Below are 19,415 nucleotides of genomic sequence, written 5' to 3' on the forward strand. Positions count from 1 at the left end.
CTAGGGGCCTCTTGGTCAGGCAGAGGCTCTGGGCCATCATTGTCATCTGCACTTTTATTAAAAACGGGTGCAGAAGCATGATACGGTAAAGCCAAAAGAGACTAATTATTTCTGACATGTTCTAGAAGTCTACCCCAGGTGGAAGCAGACCGGCTGAAACATTTTTCACTAGCCTTACTGAATTTAAATTCTCTAAAGGATGAGGAGGCAAAACAGATCGATAGCTACTCTTCCCTTAAATTTCATCTACATAGAAACACTCATGAGAAAGTGGGAGTATGGGAATGTTGCCATCTTTATCACCTCTTTCTCCGAGGAAAATATATAAAGCATTAACAATACACTATCAAAGATTACAAAGCAGAGGAATGATGAGCATTGCTTGAGATGTTACACTTAGGAAACCAGACTTTAGAAAGCATAAAAAGAAGGAAGGAAAGAGGGAGGAAGACATAAGAGCCTACAGATAGACCATTAATAGTGGGGAGGAGCCAAAGCATTAAATTCTAACAATAATTCATAAGTTATTTTAGTAAAAATGAATTCATCTATACTGACACAACTCTGATAATTCTCAGGAAGGAATAAAATATGAGAGGATATGTCAGAGAACAATCAACAAAAATGCCACTTATGCATAGAATGTGAAAATGCAGAGAGTGTCATTAAGCCTATAAAAGTAGTATTCAGATAGAAAAAAATCAAAGATGTATGGTTCTGTGTAAAGTAGGTTGTAAATCAAGATATTTAGTATTGTGTGTATGTGCATGTGTATATGTGTGTCTATATAATTTATTTAATTCAGCAACCTAGAAATGTATACGATGGTGTTCTTAGGGTAAGAGAAAGAAATACAAAAGACTTTTACTCTCTACATAATGTGTTTCTGTCATATTACAATTTTTAATTACTATATAATATTTGTACAAATGGGAAAAATAGGATGAAAATAATGTCAGGAAAGCTAAACACCAGAATGAATTACAACTTGTAAAACAATAGATGAATAATATTTTTCATCCTTACTCTGAACCGTTCAGACTGGAGTATTATGTTTTATTCAGAGCACATTAGAATCACGAAGCAAGCTTGTTAAAATACAGAGAGCTAATCCTACTCTAAGCAATTTGGTTTCATTATATCTGAGTGAAGTACCATGGAATCTGTATTTTCAACACCCTACAAATGGCTCATGTGGGTGAACTGGAATATTATGTTCAGAGCACTTCTTATTGGAAGGGGAATTAAAATTCTCAAGTATATCAAGAGACAGATAACCAACATGGCAAGGGCCAGAAATTAAGTCACAAAAGAAAATGATAAGAACTTAGATTGTTACCCTGGGAGCAGGGTGAGGAAGAATAATTGAGCTGTCTTCATAGACTGAATTGCTGCCAGGTGTATGAAGGGTTAAGTAACGCCCTTTCTCTTGACATCCAGGAGGCAAAAATAGGACTTTGGCTGTTGGGGGTTACAGAAGGCTATATGGTCTTTAATAAAATGAAGACCATCCTAAACTTCAGGACTATAATAGCAGGTGATTTATGAGGTAACAGCTCTCTATCAAAGATGACAAAGCAGAGGAAAGATGAGCATTGCTTGAGATGTTACGAAAAAATATTTATTTTTGCAATGAATGGGAAGTTAAAGCTATGAATTGTCTACTCCACCCTCAACGTTCCTTTGATCTAAGAGTCTAATGCTTTTAGATCAAGTATGCATAAATGCAATTCACTTTTTATTTTTGAAAATATGCCTTGACATTCTTGTCCTGTTCCTGGGTATTGAATCTTCATTGCTTTTACAAGTCTCTACTGGAGTCTTTTATCATTTCATGTGGTCTCTTGCTTCTAAGTTTCTTTACTGATGTCCTTTGCTGCTTCACTTCTAAGCCTGTTACTGTGTCTCCACCAAAGAGAAGATGCTCAAAGGGTTTTTGTTTGAAACTGAGAGCTATCTAGATAGTAAATTTTTCTTCAATAAAGAGAGAAGGAAAAAATGTAGTTCAGATTCCCTTGCTGTCAGTGACTCCTCATCTTTTGAACCTTTTGTGAAATAAAGACAATCTTGAGCAAATTCCCAGGGCTATGTCCCAGCTTAGGGATCTTTATTCAATGCTTATTTAGGAAGAGGAATAATCTCTAGTTCTATGAAATCCAAGGTAACCCTCTCACTTAACAGAAATTACAAGTTGCCACTAATGCCCAAGAAATCTTTGTATTCTTTACCCTATAATCTTGAGACCTGAGACTGTAATTTCCATTTCTCCCTTGGTGAATTCATTTTCACTTTGATGGCTAAAACTTTCTGATCTATCCCTGCATGTGATGTATCTTTCTTCAATAGTGGAACATTTAGAAGTTGCCAGAAGAATGTGGTTCAGAAATAAACAAAATTATATAAAAAGTAATGAGCACTTTTATTTCATACCTGTTTCATCAATCCATAAATTCATTTTGGGAGGCTAATTGGCTATTAATAACATGCCCATTAAATAGTACAGGGTATTGGAGCTAAAAGTATAAAAGTAATTTCCCCAAATCACATTGTTTACAGGTGCAAGGGGTAGGACTTGAACCTAGCTCTTTCAGATGCCAAATCCCCTAGGCTATTCTTCCTTACCCCGACACTTCTTTCTAAACACCCAGATAGCTCTCTGCCTATCCAAGCCTACTGAGAACTAGGACACCTGTTCCTCTCTACTCATCCTCTCCCTCCATCAACAATGTCTGTCCTGTGTTCAATTTCCTCAGAATCTTACAGAATGAAACGTTAATCTGTCACTCTCAATCACTTCAACCTGTTTGTAGCTAGTACTAGTGGGGAATAGTATGCATTTTTTAAACCACTAAGAAGTAATTATTTTCTCCAAAATGGCCTCACTAGAATAGAGATTTTGAAACTTCAGGGTGTATCACAATCACCTAGAGGACTTGGTAAAACACAAATTGCTGGGTTCTACCCTCCCGGTTTCACTCTCAGTAGGTCAGGAAAGGAACCAGAGAATTTGCACTGCTGACGAATTCCCGGGAAATGCTGAGACTGGGGGCATCTCAGAACACTGCTTTGAAAACCATTAATACAGTGGTAATTCTCAATCTCTTCTGCATAATCATACTAGGAAGGGAAATGGCTCAGAGTTTGACAAAATGGTGGCCATCTTGTATATTTCTCTTTGGGCGGTACATGAGAGTCTGGAAAAGAGGATGTTCCTCAGTTCATGGATTTGTGGCATGTCTGGGATGGAAGGGACCTAAAGATCCTCCAGCCCAACCTTCTCTTTTTACTGGTGAATGAGAAGAGGGGAATATGGCAGTAGTTCTGTAGTAGTTCTAGAATCCAGGTACCCCTTTGTGCTCCTCTGTGAATTGGTGAAGAAGTTAAGCTGCAAGCCCTTCCAGTCACTATATTTTCCATCCCGCCTTTCTCCCTTCTCCCTATGGGTCACCTATTCCCATCCACCCAAACAGCCAAACTACCATGGGGGCTTTTATCTATTTTGTTCCATCATCAGCCACTGTAATGCTTAATTTGTATATTTTTAATGGGGAAAGAAAAAAAAACCTTACAAATTAGAAGTTTAAAATTCTTCCCATTTGGCTTTTCTTAATTAAATGTATAATTCATGAGCCACTTAAGTTGAAACCATTGAATTTTTAAATATTTTCTCCACCACCTATGACATTTATGTTATTAATGATTGTGATGCATTTTCCCTGTGATGATTCAGCAGTAACATTAGAACTGAATGATAATTGGTCCTTCCTGAAGCACTGCCTGTAGTTTCACACTGACACCATCCTCTACAACTTTATTATTAGAAATGGCAGATCTGCAGTAAGCAATTGAAGATTCTATCTGTGTTCCCTCAAGCATACAACAAACACTGTTTTCCCTAGAGCATGATTACGTTTTGACATAATTTACAGCCCTATATCTTGCACTGCAATATTTAAAACACAAACACAAGAGATCCATGCTATTGTACCCATTATATGGGATGTCATTTTTATTAGAGGAGAGGTATCCCATGTGGAAGAACAATGACACTGAGAACTTCTATTGGCTCTGTAAGATAGACTTCGAAATTGGTAGCATGTGTCTAGAAGTAGAAAATACATGAGAAGAATAAAGAATCTGAAGAATTGTTCTCAGGTTTAGTGGGCAAATCTCCCCTTTGGAATAACCTGGAATGCGTGTAATTTACTGTAAACCTTGTGCAATGCTTTGGAGTTAAATGTGACTGGCTGTTGGGTGGTAAATCATGGGTATGCTAGCTCAGCAGCAAAGACCTAATCCAAGAAAAATAATTCCTTTTCTGGGTTGAAGTCATTGATACTGGTATTGAGCAAGTTTATGATGCAGCCCAGAACACTGCCCTGACACCTTTACAGCCACTCCGATTTGAGTTCCCATTTGTTCCACAATTACTGCTTAACCACCTAGGTTTTATTAGATGCCTTTTGATTTATACAACCGTGTTCAGAATCATGGAGATAGCTGCTTTTATCATTTACAAACAACCACTAAGTAAAGGCCCTCTGAGTTCCTATTAGTGCTAGTTTCCAAAGAACTCTAGTACTGCTCATGTCCTAGAGAAGAAATGAAAACACAGCCAGTGTCTGAGTGAACTTCTGAGAAACCTCCAATTGTAAGGAAGAGGGGCAAATCATGAAGGCAAATACAAAAAGACCAGACTTCCTTTTTTCTGCTCAATTCCATCCTCCATAGATGAGCTAAATACAGAAAATGTAAGTGATGGGCTATTTCAGTGGTTCTCAAGCAAGGGTGATTTTGCCTGAGAGGGACTATTTGGCAAAGTCTGGAGATATTTTTCCTTCTCGTTATTGGGGGAGGGAGTGCTACTGGTACCAACAGGGCACAGGCCAGGAACGTTGCTAACCATCTTCACAATACACAGAACACAGGACAATCCCTATCACAAAGAATCGTCTCATCCTGAAGTGTCAATAGTGCTGATGGTGAGAAACCCTGGGCTCTACAAATGGAAACAGGCTGTAACGCAAGACTTGTGTCTGATGTTAAGGAAAGTAAGAGAAAACATTCTTACTGGGCATGAATAAGATTCTGAAAGTAGACACAGGAAATGTGGTGCATAGGACTCTGGTCAGCTACATGATCTTTCTGATTCTAACGTGTTACAGTAATATTATGCAAATTAATTTACCTCCCTGGGTGCTGTTTACATAATCTCCAATAGAGATAAGAGGACTTGCTATTTCCATTTATACTTTATTCAGCAGTTATCATCTGTTGTGGGCCAGATTATGTCAGATCAGATTAGGCAGGAGAATAAATGCAGTAGTGTTTACACTCAACTTATGTCTTCTTGGTCAAGTAAACAATTACTTCTTTAAAACAATTACTCAATTTCTAGAATGGAGACATTTTCTTTGAAAGTGTTATATGAGTTGAGGAACAGAAAATGCTGAACTGAGGGCCCAGTGTACAGGAGGTATTCATTATCTCATCCAGTCATATGCTTTAAACACTATTTACACATGGTGTTAAAAGAAAAAAAGAGAGACATAGACAATAGGTCCCAAATGGAGTCACTGGTGCTAAGTCCCACATCGGCAAACCAAATTCCAGTTTCGGCCTCTCCCAGAAATGTGACCCTTAACCAGGCAATCTGGAATTACCGGGTCAGCACTTGTGAGGCAATCCACCGGACAGACCCTATTTGTCCTCCAGAGGAAGGTGACCTTGCCTGAAACAATTTACTTTGCTAGAGCAACTTCCTTGCTTTGCCTCTTTCTGTCTCTAAAAGTCTTTCATTTTGTACAGCTCTTCAGAGCTCCTTCCCATTTGCAAGATGGTTTGCTGCCCAATTCATAAATCATTGAATAAAGCCAATCAGATCTTTAAATTTATTCAGTTACATTTAGGTTTTTAACAATGGTAACTTCTGAATTGATTTCTCCAAACCAGAGCTTTCCCCATAAACATGTAAATCCAACTGCCTACTCAAAATTTTCATTGTTCTATCTAATAGACATCTGTAAGTTAAAATGTACCCAAACAAATTCCTGATGTCTCCCATTCCAAAATCTGCTCTCCCTTTATTGGTCTCATCCCAATAAATGGCATTCCATTCTTCTAATTGTTCAGTACAAAAACTACTCCTTTCTCTTACAGTCTACATCTAATCTTCCAGGAAATTATTTTAGGCATACCCTCTGAACATATAGTGAAGATGGTTATTTATTCATCTGTTTGTTGCTATCATCCCAGTTCAAGACACCATTATCTCTCCCCTGAATCACTTTTAACTCCTTATATTATTGCCCTTTTATGGTCTATTCTCTAGAGAAAATTTTTTTTATGTTTATTTATTTATTTTGAGGGAGGGAGGGAGAGAAAGAGAGAAAGCGAGTGCAAGCAGGCTCTGCACTGTCAGCACACAGCCCAATGCGGGGCTCAATCTCACAAAGTATGAGATCATGAAGTGAGCCAAAATCAAGAGTCAAATGCTTAACCAAGTGAGCCACATAAGTGTCCCAATAATAAAATTTTTAACTGGAAGTCAGATAAATTACGTCAGTCTTTTGCTCAGTACCACACAAGGCATTCTAATCTCAGTCACAGTAAAATTCAAAGGCGCTAAAATAGCTCTAAAGTAGTGCTTATATCCTCATCTAGTCTCATGTTTGCACACTTTTCTTTCTCCATACTGGTTTTATTGCTATTCTTCTAATGTGCCAGATACAGCCCTACCACAGGCCCCTTGCACATGTTGTTCCCTCTGCCCAAACTGCCTTTTCTCGATGTCTCACTCTCTCATTCTTTTAGTTCTTTTCTCAAATACAAACAAAGCCTACTGTGGCCTCACAATATACAATAGCAACACCCACCACTCCTGACCCACTTTAGTTTTCTCCCTAGATTTTATGACCATCTGTCATATTTTTATACTTGCTTATTATAAGATTCATGAAGGGAAAGACTTTGTCACATTGTTCTCCACTATCCCTAAAATTCACTAAAATGAGTGGCTTAGGATGTACACAATAAATATTTGTTGAGTAAATAATAGTGCAAGTTCAATAATGATGGCTATCACTGTCATTACTATACCAACAGGCAACTCTTGAGCCTGTCTGCCTTTTACACACTCAAGCAACCCCGAAGTAATACTGTTGTTGCTGATTTGTCCTACTTACTAAGAAAACACCACTGTCATTTACTCCAGAAACAGAAGGGGGAAAAAAAACTAACTAGGTAGAAGGTCATATGAAAATTTAGCACTTTTTCCTCTATGTAATTTTCCTCTTGATTCTATAACATAATTTTGAGACTTTGCTGAAAATGATTTTCCATTTATGTTGAGTTGTCAACATTTTTATTGATGAAAATACAAACGCTGGGCTCAAACAGCAGTGCTGTCTTCCTACCACAGACATAGATGCTCCAAACTACTGGCATAAATTCAACTGTTGTACCAACCTAAAAGTTTTATCTGAGAAGACAATGGAATATTTCTTCTAAAACAAACTTTAAGCCTATGATGTTTATGAGCCCAGGATTGAGAATTTTATATTGAGACAATAAAGGGAAAGAATGTGCTTTACTTTAGACATGATGAAACTATAATTTCACAGTGAAGGTGATCTTAATTATTTTAGACAACATGTACCGTTCTTTCACTCTGTCATTTTTAAAGAAAATTTTCAGGGGTGCCTGGGTGGCACAGTCAGTTAAGCGTCTGACTTCGGCTCAAGTCATGAACTCACAGTTTGTGAGTTCCAGCCCCGCATTGGTCTTTTTGCTGACAGTGAGGAGCCTGAAACCTGCTTTGAATTCTGTGTCTCCCTCTCTCTCTGTACCTCCCTTGCTTGTATTCTGTGTGTGTGTGTGTGTGTGTCTCAAAAATAAATAAAAGATTAATTTTCTTTTTCTAAATAAAAAAAACTTCATGTGAAGCTGGGTTAACTCACTGCACCCATGAAGATCTACTGATGGTTTATTTTCAAATTCATCCAACAGCTTTGGCTTCAAGTTTTTCATCTCCATTCAAAAAGTTCAAGATAATTTTGAGTTCAGTGATGTTGCAAATGACTTATGCAGAATCTCCATTAAAGTGACAAGGCTCTTAAGCAAAAGTACATCCTTGAGGTGAGTGAAAACCCATAGTAGAAAGACTTCCCTGCAACAAAGTTCATAGTCTATCTCAAGGCTCAGTGACCCCTCCCCCAAATGAATAAGCAAAATAAATAGTGTATTGCCTCCTTTTGTCACATAAACCTGGATACAGAGAAGAGATCATACAATCCTCTAGAGACCTAGTAAAGGAAAGGAAAAGTCTTTTTAGCTGACTAGTAAATTTTAGCTTTGCCAAGCACCAAGAGGCTAACTAGAAGACTTGTATTTTTCTTTCTTTCTTTTCTTTTTTTTTCTTTTGAGACTTGTATTTTTCTGACATGGGTATCCAAATTATGGATAATAACTATAATAGACAATAGAAGGGACTGTTGGAGATTGTGTAGAGATGAGGGAAGTCATAGACCACCAGTGAGAGAGTTTAGGAGAAAGGAAAACAATGTCTAATAGGGTATAAAGTGTTTCAACCAGATAAACATTGTAGCACTCTCTGTGGTGTTCAGGCAAAACTTTCAGAAAAATTTATATTTCTCTGTAACATTCTAGAATTATATTTTTTTAGGAAGATGGAAACGGGGGCTTAATCTGGCTCTATTGGCATAGATTCAGTCATATTCATGGAGTTTATCTGTAGTTAAGAAATAGGATTAAGGAAGCAAATATACTTCTCTCCTTAGAGTATAGGGAATGGTTCCTGTTTTGTGTCCAAATATCACATTTCTAAGAGATAAAGCAGAATGTGCCAGTTTTGTGTTCTGGCATTATTGCCTAGGCTTCTTTCTCTTTCACTATGGGTCCCTTTCCTTTCGAATAAGCTTTATCTATAAATTCTCTCTTTCTAGAAGAACAGCACACTCACAGTTACCTTCAAAATTGGGTAGGAAATATCCACAAGAAAGCCTATTCTGAAGTCAGGTCTCCTTTGGTCTATATGGGAAAAAAAAGGACATCAATAAAACAGCACCTATTGAGTTTGGTTTATGCCAATTACTCTACTTCACTGAGTGATCACTAATCATTTATATGGGAAATCCATCTACACACTTTTTCCTTTTGTTTTGTTCCTGGAGCCATTTTCTTCCCCCAGGTCAATTTATAGAATTCAACCTATTTGATAATTTTTCTTAGTCTCCCATCGTTCTTGTTTTTGGCTTTTGTTTTATAAAACAAACTACAATGTATCTGATAGGCCTGCCTTGTTTTTAAAATTTTTTTTAATATTTATTATTGAAAGAGAGAGTCAGAGAGTGAGCAGGGGAGGGCCGGAGGGAGAGGGAGACACAGAATCCAAAGCAGGGTCCAGGCTGTGAGCTGTCAGCACAGAGCCCGACGTGGGGCTCAAACTCACACACCGTGAGATCATGACCTGAGTTGAAGTTGGACGCTTAACCAACTGAACCACCCAGGCGCCCCAGGCCTGCCTTGTTTAACAAATGTTTTCCAAGTTTTTGTTTTGTTTTGTTTTGTTTTGTTTTGTTTTGTTTTGTGAATACACTAGAGAAAAAATATATATAACTCAGAATGTTCTGATAACATCATGTTTAAGATAATTTCTCCCTTATCTTGGCTAGAGAGATTTGAACTATTAGAACGAATGGATGTGAGGGGTATTCTTTGCTGTTGGCTCTGAAGATGGAAGAAAACATGTGGCAAGAAGTGCGGGCATCCTCTAGAAGATGACAGTGGCCCTTGACATCTGGCCAGAAAGGAACTGGGGTAAACCTGAGTTCCACAATGGCGAGGAACCCAGTTCAGCCAACAACTTGAGTAAGCCTGGAAACCGAGCCTTCCTCAGACTTGTCAGAAAAGAATGCCATCTGGTCATGACTTTGATTTTGTCCTTGTAAGAATCTGAGTAGAGACACCAGCCACATCATCCTTTGGCTTCTGACATATAGAACTGTGAACTAATAATTGGGTGTTGCTTGAAGCTACATATATATACACACATATATACATCCTAAACCAGAGAAAAATTACAAAGACAAAAATGTCTATGTGTAAAATTGGCTCATTTTAAACCAGCTGTCCACTAAATCAATTTGAAGGTTATCCAACCAATATGTTTCTCTACATTCTTGAAGTCTTTCTTGGCACAATTCACCTTCACAGGAAGGTGAGAAAGGAAAAGGAAGAATAAAGAATTGTTTCAAATGAGCCAGTTAAAGACACTCTTAAAACTCTTAGCAAACCTGGAGGTATAAGAGTGTTGAAACTGATACACAATCTGAGGTTTAACCATTAACTACAGAGCTTTCTATCCAAAGGCAATTTTTTTTTTTGGAAGTCAGAAATTCCTCTACTAGAATCTTGTCTTCATTTACTAACTGAAAACTGATTACTTAGTTTATCTGAGTCTTGGTTTCCTCATTTAAAAATGATTATTCTTAATGATCAGAATCCTGGGAATGAGAAAATCATGCAAAGTCCTTTTTGCTCATGATATCAAGTCAATAATTGGTAGTCATTGTTACTATTATTAATACTTTCCTCTTCTAATGAATTGATGACTCTTTGTATAGTTGGATCAAAGGGTGTCTGTCAATATTCCCCTCAGTTTTGATTGGGAGAACTATAAAGAACAGAAGAAAAGTATTCCAGTATTTCTGCCTTTGTAGAGATGAGGAAGCATGCACAACCCCAGGAGCTCTCAGGATGAAAATTCCTACATTGTAGCCGGATGAAGTCAATATTGACAAATACCTTGGAATCTTGCTAAAAACATATGATATAATCAAATTTGGTATCCGACAAATTTGTCATAACTTGCATGCAATAGCCATTAGTTATTCACTTAAAAAGGTCTTAATGGAAGGCAGTTTTTGTCTATGACTTAATCTCATGGCATTAAGCAGAGAGAACTGTTACAATAAGGGTCTTACATGCTTTCGATGATCAACACATACTTTAATGGTGGTAGGTAACAAGGTAATAGGGAAAGCTTTTCCTATCTGGCTGCCTTTTAAAAATATATGACATTCATTTAAAAATATTTGACATTTCTGCTACCTTCATTCAGGGTAAACAAAGTTGAAAATAATCTTCAATTCTGACAAGATTCTTTGACCAAAGTCAGAGCATAAAATGACATAGACTGACATAGACTGACAGCACAAAACAGGCATGATTTTGCCTGTCTTGTCATCTTAGGTTATACCACTAAAAAATAATTTCCCTATGGTTAAAAAATAAGCGGCATTATATTTTTTCAATGCTGCAGAATAATACTATTTTACCTCAGATAGCATTGAAAACAGTATAACTCTCCCCCAATATTTTAGGTGAGCATAATGTTATACTACTGTGTAATATTTTTGAATAAAATATTGTTAACTTCTAATCAGTTTCTTTTTTTTTTTGCATCAGCATTTCATGTAACTGTGTAAAAATGAAACAAATGGAAAAATGTTTTCAGGTTTTAAAAGATCATAAATAATATTTTGTTTAATATTAGGGGTAAAATAGCTTTCATTTTATTTTTAAATATTTGTTCTATCTGCTTTCAAAATTCTCCCATTCCAGAGTGGGACTAAACTACAAAAGGGCTGCTCTAGGAGCCACTCTGGCTGGATTTGGAGCTTGGCTCCAGGACCTATCAGCTATGTTACCATAGACTAGTTACTTAACCTCACTCTACCTTATTGTTCTCATCTGTGAAACAATAATCATAGTATTTCTTTCATGAAGCTGCTATGAGAATTTTAAAAGTTAACACATGTAAAGTACTTAGATCTATGCTGTATAAGTATTTGCTATTATTATTAAGCTAACTATAATATAGTCAGTATGATACTGAATTGAACCAAATCAAATGACTCCATGGATATTTTGATGCTGCTTCTTCCAGATTCACTGTTGGTTAAGAATCCACCATATTTTACCAAATCATTTGACCAAATGCAATAGATGCTTTAGGTCCTTGGCAACAAACAGGTCAATTCATGGATCAGTCCAGATTCTTACAAACTAGAGAATGGTGTCGAGTGCATGTTTTCACCATTGCTAGAAGATACTCTGATTTGGTGCCATCCAAAATTTGCTTGTAATTAATGTGGTAACTCTCCTCTCACAATAGTTAAGGTGAGATTCCCAAGAGGAATGTTGGAATTTGCTTTTCCATGCATGTCCATAGTAACAATGAAATAACAATCTTAGCTTTCTTTTCTGAATAAGTACTAGCCATTACACTCATCAATTTGCATTCATTAGCTCACTCAACATTCACAACAGCACTGTAATACAGATTATCAGTTTGTGTCTCAATTCTACAGAGGAGGAAACTGAGCCAAAGGAGGTTAAACAAATTGTCTCCTGACATTCAGGGTGACAAGCATCAGATTGCATCAGGGGTCATTTTTACTTGGTACTCAGGTACTCATTTTCACTCGAGTGACTGCATGAAAAAAATTCTTTTAAAAATGATTTAAAATGGAACTGTTCAGATGCGATAGGATGAACTTGAAGGGACTTGAAGTTCCTTTTGATCTGATGAAGAGCTATCTTTGACTTCAAGATGTGCCTTCTTTACTCATCAAGAGACCACATTAATGGTTTGACCCAAAGTACCCCCCACCATACCTCCAAAGTGTGGTGGTGGGCCACAGAGAAGCACCACACCTTGACCTTCTCGGACGGACACTGTGCTTCTTGTTTTGGTTTCAAAGTCTTCAATATCTTGGAAAACAAACAAAACAGATTTAGAATCATCTTGCAGTAACAAACACGTTAAAGAAGAATCTCAAACTTATTTTTATTCTTAACAGTAATGGACACCCATACTTGGCTGACCAGAAGATTTAGTTGATGATCAATTTATCTACACTGATTTTTATCTCTAAAAATCTCTTTTTTCCTTCTTTTTTCTCCTTTCTTCTCTTCTTCCTTTTTCATATAATCAGAGTATGTGATGAAAACATTTATTAACAATACCAACTATCTGTTTACTTTTATTCTCCCAGGCAGCCTTTAGCCGAGCAGAAAATCTTTAAAATCCAGCACATATTTACTTTCTTTGCCCAGGGAAGGTGTGATTAAAAAAAAAAAGCGTATATGCAGCAAGTTTGCTGTAATCTTCTAGCATCTTAGATTAATGGTTGGTATTTGATGTGCACATGAAGTCTGTGAGAACTTAGGATGGAATAGAGTAAGGGAAAGAGTTCAATGTGACTGAACCAATGAGAAAGAAGGCATATTTTCTCATTTTCTTGTTCTATTCCTTCAAAAAGTAGCATCATGATCTTGTTTGGAGTGTTGTAATATCCATACACCATAAAACAACCATATAAATTCACTGTTAGAAGAAAGCTAACTAGTTATCTTGTTAAGCCATCCACAGGAGGTACAAATCTTTCAACATTCCTGGAAAATGGTCATTCAGGATCCAGGAATGAGTAAATTGTTGAACTTCTCTGAACCTTAGGTTTTTTCACCTGTAAAATTCTTTTATACATTCATTTAGTCTTTTAACAAATTTGTATTGAATCCCTACTCAAATGCAGGAAGCGTATTAAGGAGAGAATATGTATTGGTAAATGAATCAGGCATGTACATTGCCCTTATTGTGCTTGTTATCTAAGAGGAAAACTAGAATACAAGTTAAAAAACAAAGCAACAAATGTATAATTTACAAATTGTGATAATTATTAGGGTGTGGAGGCTGCTGGTTGTCTACAAAAATGATATATGCTCCCTTCTTCCATAATAATAGATTTGTAGATCAAATACACTTTTCCAACCAGAGGCTACGTTTCGCAGACATCTTCACACTTCATACGGTAAGGAGAAACGAGTGAAACTTCTACCTATTATGTGTGAAAGGAAATGTCCACAGTTGTATGTTCTCCACCCATACCTTCAGCATCTAGATTGCCAATGACAGGAAAGATCCTGGTCAAGTTGAAAGAGCCACCATTAACCCGGGTACTTGAGTGATTGCATGGAGTACAACCACAGGTGATCTGGAACATCCACTCTGGATCATCATAGAAAAGATAAATAAACTCCTATATTTTTTGAGGCATTTATTTTGAGGTCTCTGTATTATAACAGTTTAACCCTGTTTTTCTTTTTTTAAATTTTTAATGTTTATTTTTGAGATGGAGAGAGAGAGACAGAACGCCAACAGGGGAGGGGCAGAGAGAGGCAGATCAGAATCCTAAGCAGGTTCCAGGCTCTGAGCTGTCAGCACAGAGCCCGATGCAGGGCTCAAACTCATGGATCATGAGATCATGACCTAAGCAGAAGTTGGACGCTTAACCGACTGAGCCACCCAGGCACCCCAGGAGCTTAACCTTTTATCTAACTGACCTATCTTGTAAGTGAAAACAACAGGATACAGATGTTATGGATGAGAGACAGCCATGCAATGGTGATATGGAGAAGGGAAAATATTCCTTGCAGAAAGAAAAACATGTTTAAAAACCTAGATGTAGATAACAGCAGGGAATTTTCATAATATTGAAAGAAAGCACTATTCATGGGCACATAGTGGGCAGGGGTCAATGAGAAACTGCAGTAATCAGGACATTTGGGGCTATTATATTATAATGGAATTATATTAAAAGTAAAAAGGGAACACCAAGAAACAACTGAATAATAAATCAGTGCAAAAGGTGAAAAATATCCACAAGGTCATAGAATGGAATGCCATCCATGATTAGAAAGAATTTATTAAATATAAAGGACTCATGTGGAAAGTTCTTGGAAAGTGAGTTAGACTATTAAGTTAAAAAAGTGCTAAATATTGCTATGACCTATCCCACTGTGAAAGAATGAAGTACAAACCTAAATATGAGCATCTCTTTTAATTGGTATAGAGAAAATTATAGAATATATATATTTTTATTATTCACCTTGGTTATCTCAAGGACGTGAATGAAAGATATGGAAGTGGAGATTATTAGATCTTTACCTACAGCTCTCTTTATCTTTAAAAATATAAAGATTATAAATTGTGTGTGCCTTTTTTGCTTAACAACTTCACTGTAGTATAATTGAAATTAATTTGTGGTGTGATTTAGAGAGATTGAAGACTTCTATTTTGATTATTGTGTGTGTCTTATCCATGAGTTATCTAAATGACAATGTCATGTAAGCTATAAGACATATGAGCCCTGAATTCACAGGTGAGGCAAGGTCCAGATTTATGAGAATGAAATTTAAGAGCATATATATAGCATTTAAAGCCATAGGAATGCACGTAATCCACATGGGATGACTCTCAAATTTTTGGCAAGAACAATTTGGTAGATAGTCATCTAGAATCAAACTCTAAAAATCTCCAATATTTACAGGTAGAGTAGAGAACTATAGAGAAAGGAAAGAAGGAAGGAAGGGGAGGGAAAGAGGGAAGGAGAGAGGGAGACAGAAAAAGGGAAAATAGGTAGAAAGCAACATCTAAGACATGGAATAAGACGCGGACAGAAAAATGTATTAGGCAACATGAAGGTCATACGTAATCCTGACAGGAGAAATGTAAGTAAAATTATGGAGAAGAGGCTAAAGTGGATTGAGGGGTGAATAGTAGGTAGTAGATAAGAATATGGGGATCACAGGTGTGTAAACTCTTTAGAGTTGGCTATGAATGAGAGGTAAGATTTCGAGAACAGGGAGGAGTTTGGAGGGCAGTGGTACTATATTGATATAAACAATTAGATAAAGAGATTGCTGATTCTAAGACACAGATTAGGGTGAAGTTCTTGAAAAGTCAGAAAAGTGGTAATCAGAGCTCCTGTGGAAGCACTGACCTTTTTAAGAAAGGGATATCAAGAAAAAAAAAGATATTAATTACTGATATAAGATAGACAGTAGGGTTATTTGCTGGTTAGATGAGAACATTTTTCATGGTGGTTTCAAATTTCTCAGTGAAATGGATGGGACAGTGTTGGATAAATCATTGAGGAAGGGAAAAAATGCAATACATAAACCTACTTATCAGGGTTGCGGTAGGGATTAAATAAAATAATCAATTTAAAGTATTTAAACTACAGTGTGTTATAGAGGAAATAATCAATATGTGGTAATTATTGTGATTATGACATACCAACTGATCAAGTCATGACACTATATTTTCATCTTCCTGATACAAAGTAAAGATGAATGAATTTGCAAACACAAGTCAAATAGCATATTTTGGTTCCAATAAAATTTTTTGTTGGTGAATGTTTCAATTTGAAGCATCCTTGCTGTTCAGTTATTTCCCAAAGATTATTTTTCATATGTTTGCTCTGTATCCATGAAAAGTAAGAGGTCTGATATATAAATTTAGTAATTCTTATATACACTCGACTTTTAATAATACAAATATTTGGCCAATATAAACTCTACTTATCCCCAGCTCTACCCCCTTTTCTTCCCCCACCTGCTCTTGATTAGCAGCCATTCGCTTTACACTAATTCAAGACCTGGCATGCCTTGTCTGTTTCTTAGAGATGATTTTTCATCAAAAATGTGCTTTTTTTTTTCTTTGGCCTTGAAAAAGCTAAATCAACCTACATATGTTGGTACCATTGACGTGAACTACTGCTTTGACTTGGAAGTTCTTTATGACTTGCGTTTGCATAATTTTAAAAGTGACTCAATAAGAATCAAGTTAACAAACTCTTTTTAAAACCAAAAATCAATATATTGTATCCACTGTTTCTATTTCTTGTTGTAACAACAGATGAGCATTTGAAAAAAAATGTGTTTCCTACTATCATTATTGAAAGGTCCCATTAAATTGTCATTATTTTTTAATGGTCACAAAAACAAAAACTGTCATGAAGGAGTAATGAGAATTTGAATGATTCTATGAAATTAACAAGCTTTGGATTGAATTTTCTCAATGTCACATTGTTAGTGTGTCATACCCCCAGTAACATCAATCATGTTCTCAGTATTAATCAGAAGCCATTATAACACATTGTTGATAAGATGGCTGATATTTTAATATATTCTGTGTTCATTTCCACTTATATAGGATCCGCTTGTAACATAATTTCTTCATGCCTTTTATGATTACAATGGGGTATCTAATAGTTGACATGAAAGGAAATCAACATCTGTCAAAAGTCAAACAAGTCCTGTTAGCTATCAAAACATAGTCATTCCAAAATGATACTAGTTCACAGGTTTCAATTAATAATTCAGATTTTAAAACTGTTTAACAGCACATAAATGATAGACAAAATATAATTTTGCCTTATTTAAACTAGGTGCCATCTTATGTGAATACACTTTGATGAAGATCTGGTTTTGTTTTTGTTTTTGTTTTGTTTTTTTTAGAGAGAGAGAACATGTGCTTGTGTGCTCACAGGTGAGTTGGAGAGGGGCAGAGGGAGATGGAGAGAGAGACTCTTAAGCAGGCTTCACGCTCAGTGCAGAGCTCGATCTCACAACCATGAGATCATGACCAGAGCTGAAACCAAGAGTCACACTCTTCACGGACTGAACCACCCAGGCACCCCTGATAAAGATCTGTTTTAAGTATCCTACTTGTAGCCTTTTTGCTAGCCAGAGGCACGATATATTTCAGATTATTTTGAGTCAAAGGCTGACTGAATTAGGTAGCCATTGGAGCATTCAATGAAATTTTCTTTGCTCTGTAACTCCTTTAAAAACTAGATTTATTCTTATATATGGAGAGGCCGGAAAGAATCACCAGTTTCTATTTTTGTCCTATCCATTTTTGCTTAAGAGAAAATAGCTTAGCATGAGATCGTTCCCTGAGATGGTCTCAAATTCTGTATTATTTGGAGAAATTCCCATAAACCACAAAGGTGACCTGCCCAGGCTGTCCTTGCGCTCAAGGTATAAGTCCTGCAGTGACGGTTGTTGTTAAAGACCTCGATTGTTGAGGTTGCTCTCATTAAGCCATTCTGATGACCATGGCTTATCGGATCCTGTGGTTTTATTGCTGGTTTTGGAGGAAGCATTTGGCAGGAGCATAAGCAAAAATGCAGTCACAAACAAGGCTCTGTTCCAAAGGCCAGCAGGAAGTGCCTGAGAATGGCCCATAAAATGAGCTTTAAAGAATTATAGGGCCATATGCTCTCTCCTGGAGCAACCAAGGTACAGAGGAGGGACAGGGGCCACCAAAATGTACTTAAAATTAAGTCCAAGCAATGCTAAGTATTGCAGCATCTAATTGTAAGGACAATACATCTTTGCAGCTGCCATGTGTAGGAATGAATCTCAGCCTAATTAAAGTGAGAAAACTGTATTATTTGCTGCCAAGGCATGAGGATCACTATCAGAGGATGTGCTTGGCAACGTCAGCCCCTGACACAGAAGGAGGCCAGCGGTTTGCCAACTCTCATAAGCTTGGAGGAAGGCTATGGGTGCCCAGGGTTCATTTACCCAGAGCAGGAGGACAACACCCACAAAGTCAGGGATTGGGACAGATACTCACCAGGAAAACATGCATGCTTCAAGCAGGACATACTACAGCTGAGTTGTTCAAAAGGTGAATAATAATATCAACTGGATCTTTATCCACTTGCCACACATTATTTTCATATTTTAAATATTTTTTTTCTTTCTTGCATATGTCAAGAATAACTACTACATGCCAGACACTCCGTGAAGTTAGTTTCATTGAATTCTCACGGTGACCCTGGGACACAGGTACTGCTACCACATTCACTTAACAAAGAAGGAAAGTGAGGGTCATAAAGGATCAGCAACAGAGCAAAGACCACAGTTTCTAGAGGTCAAGACCAAACTGAAAAGGAGGTAGTCTTGTTCCAGAGCTCACACTCTCAATCATGATGCTATTCTGCTTCCAAATGCTCACTGGGGTCTTCCTGTCATTTACAAGATATAAAATAGGGCATAACTACCACTCCGTTCAAACAAACAACACAAAAGGTTAGTGCCTTTCCAAAGAATCTGCAAATTCCTGGATTGGGGGAGGAAGTACTACCTTTTCAAGTTTAGAAATCGTTTGATTCCCAATATCCTCACTTTTCAGAACCCTCGTTGTGTCCTCTCCAGGTGTGTTTCCTCATTTATCTCCACCCTCACATCCGTGCAAACAAAGACCTCAACAGCTTAGCTTGGCCAACATAGAGATACACTCAGCTCCTGCCCCTCCCAATAGGAAGCACCACCACCGCAGTATTTGTGCCTCTATCAATCTTAGGGATTTAGTGAGATGAATCCAACCAATGTTCGATATTTGGTCCTTAAAAATCTATAGTTCTTCTCTCTGTTGTTCACGTCTGCTCTTTTTCTTCTATAAACTTCCCACTCCAGTCCTCTTTCAGGAACAGAGAGAAATTAAAACCCTCCCCCTCTCTTCTACAAAGCTCACC

General features: G+C 37.0%; 1 protein-coding gene across 1 annotated transcript in view; it reads right to left on the bottom strand.

The window, feature by feature from the left end:
- Window positions 1–19,415, bottom strand: part of CNTN6 (contactin 6) — a 288,197-nt gene that overhangs the window by 107,335 nt on the left and 161,447 nt on the right. Inside the window, 1 exon segment of the mRNA XM_040492138.1 lies at window positions 12,700–12,795. Coding sequence (XP_040348072.1) covers window positions 12,700–12,795 — 96 coding nt within the window.

This window comes from Herpailurus yagouaroundi, unplaced genomic scaffold (genome assembly GCF_014898765.1).
Source record: "Herpailurus yagouaroundi ecotype Mexico unplaced genomic scaffold, PumYag 183, whole genome shotgun sequence".
Taxonomy (NCBI): domain Eukaryota; kingdom Metazoa; phylum Chordata; class Mammalia; order Carnivora; family Felidae; genus Herpailurus; species Herpailurus yagouaroundi.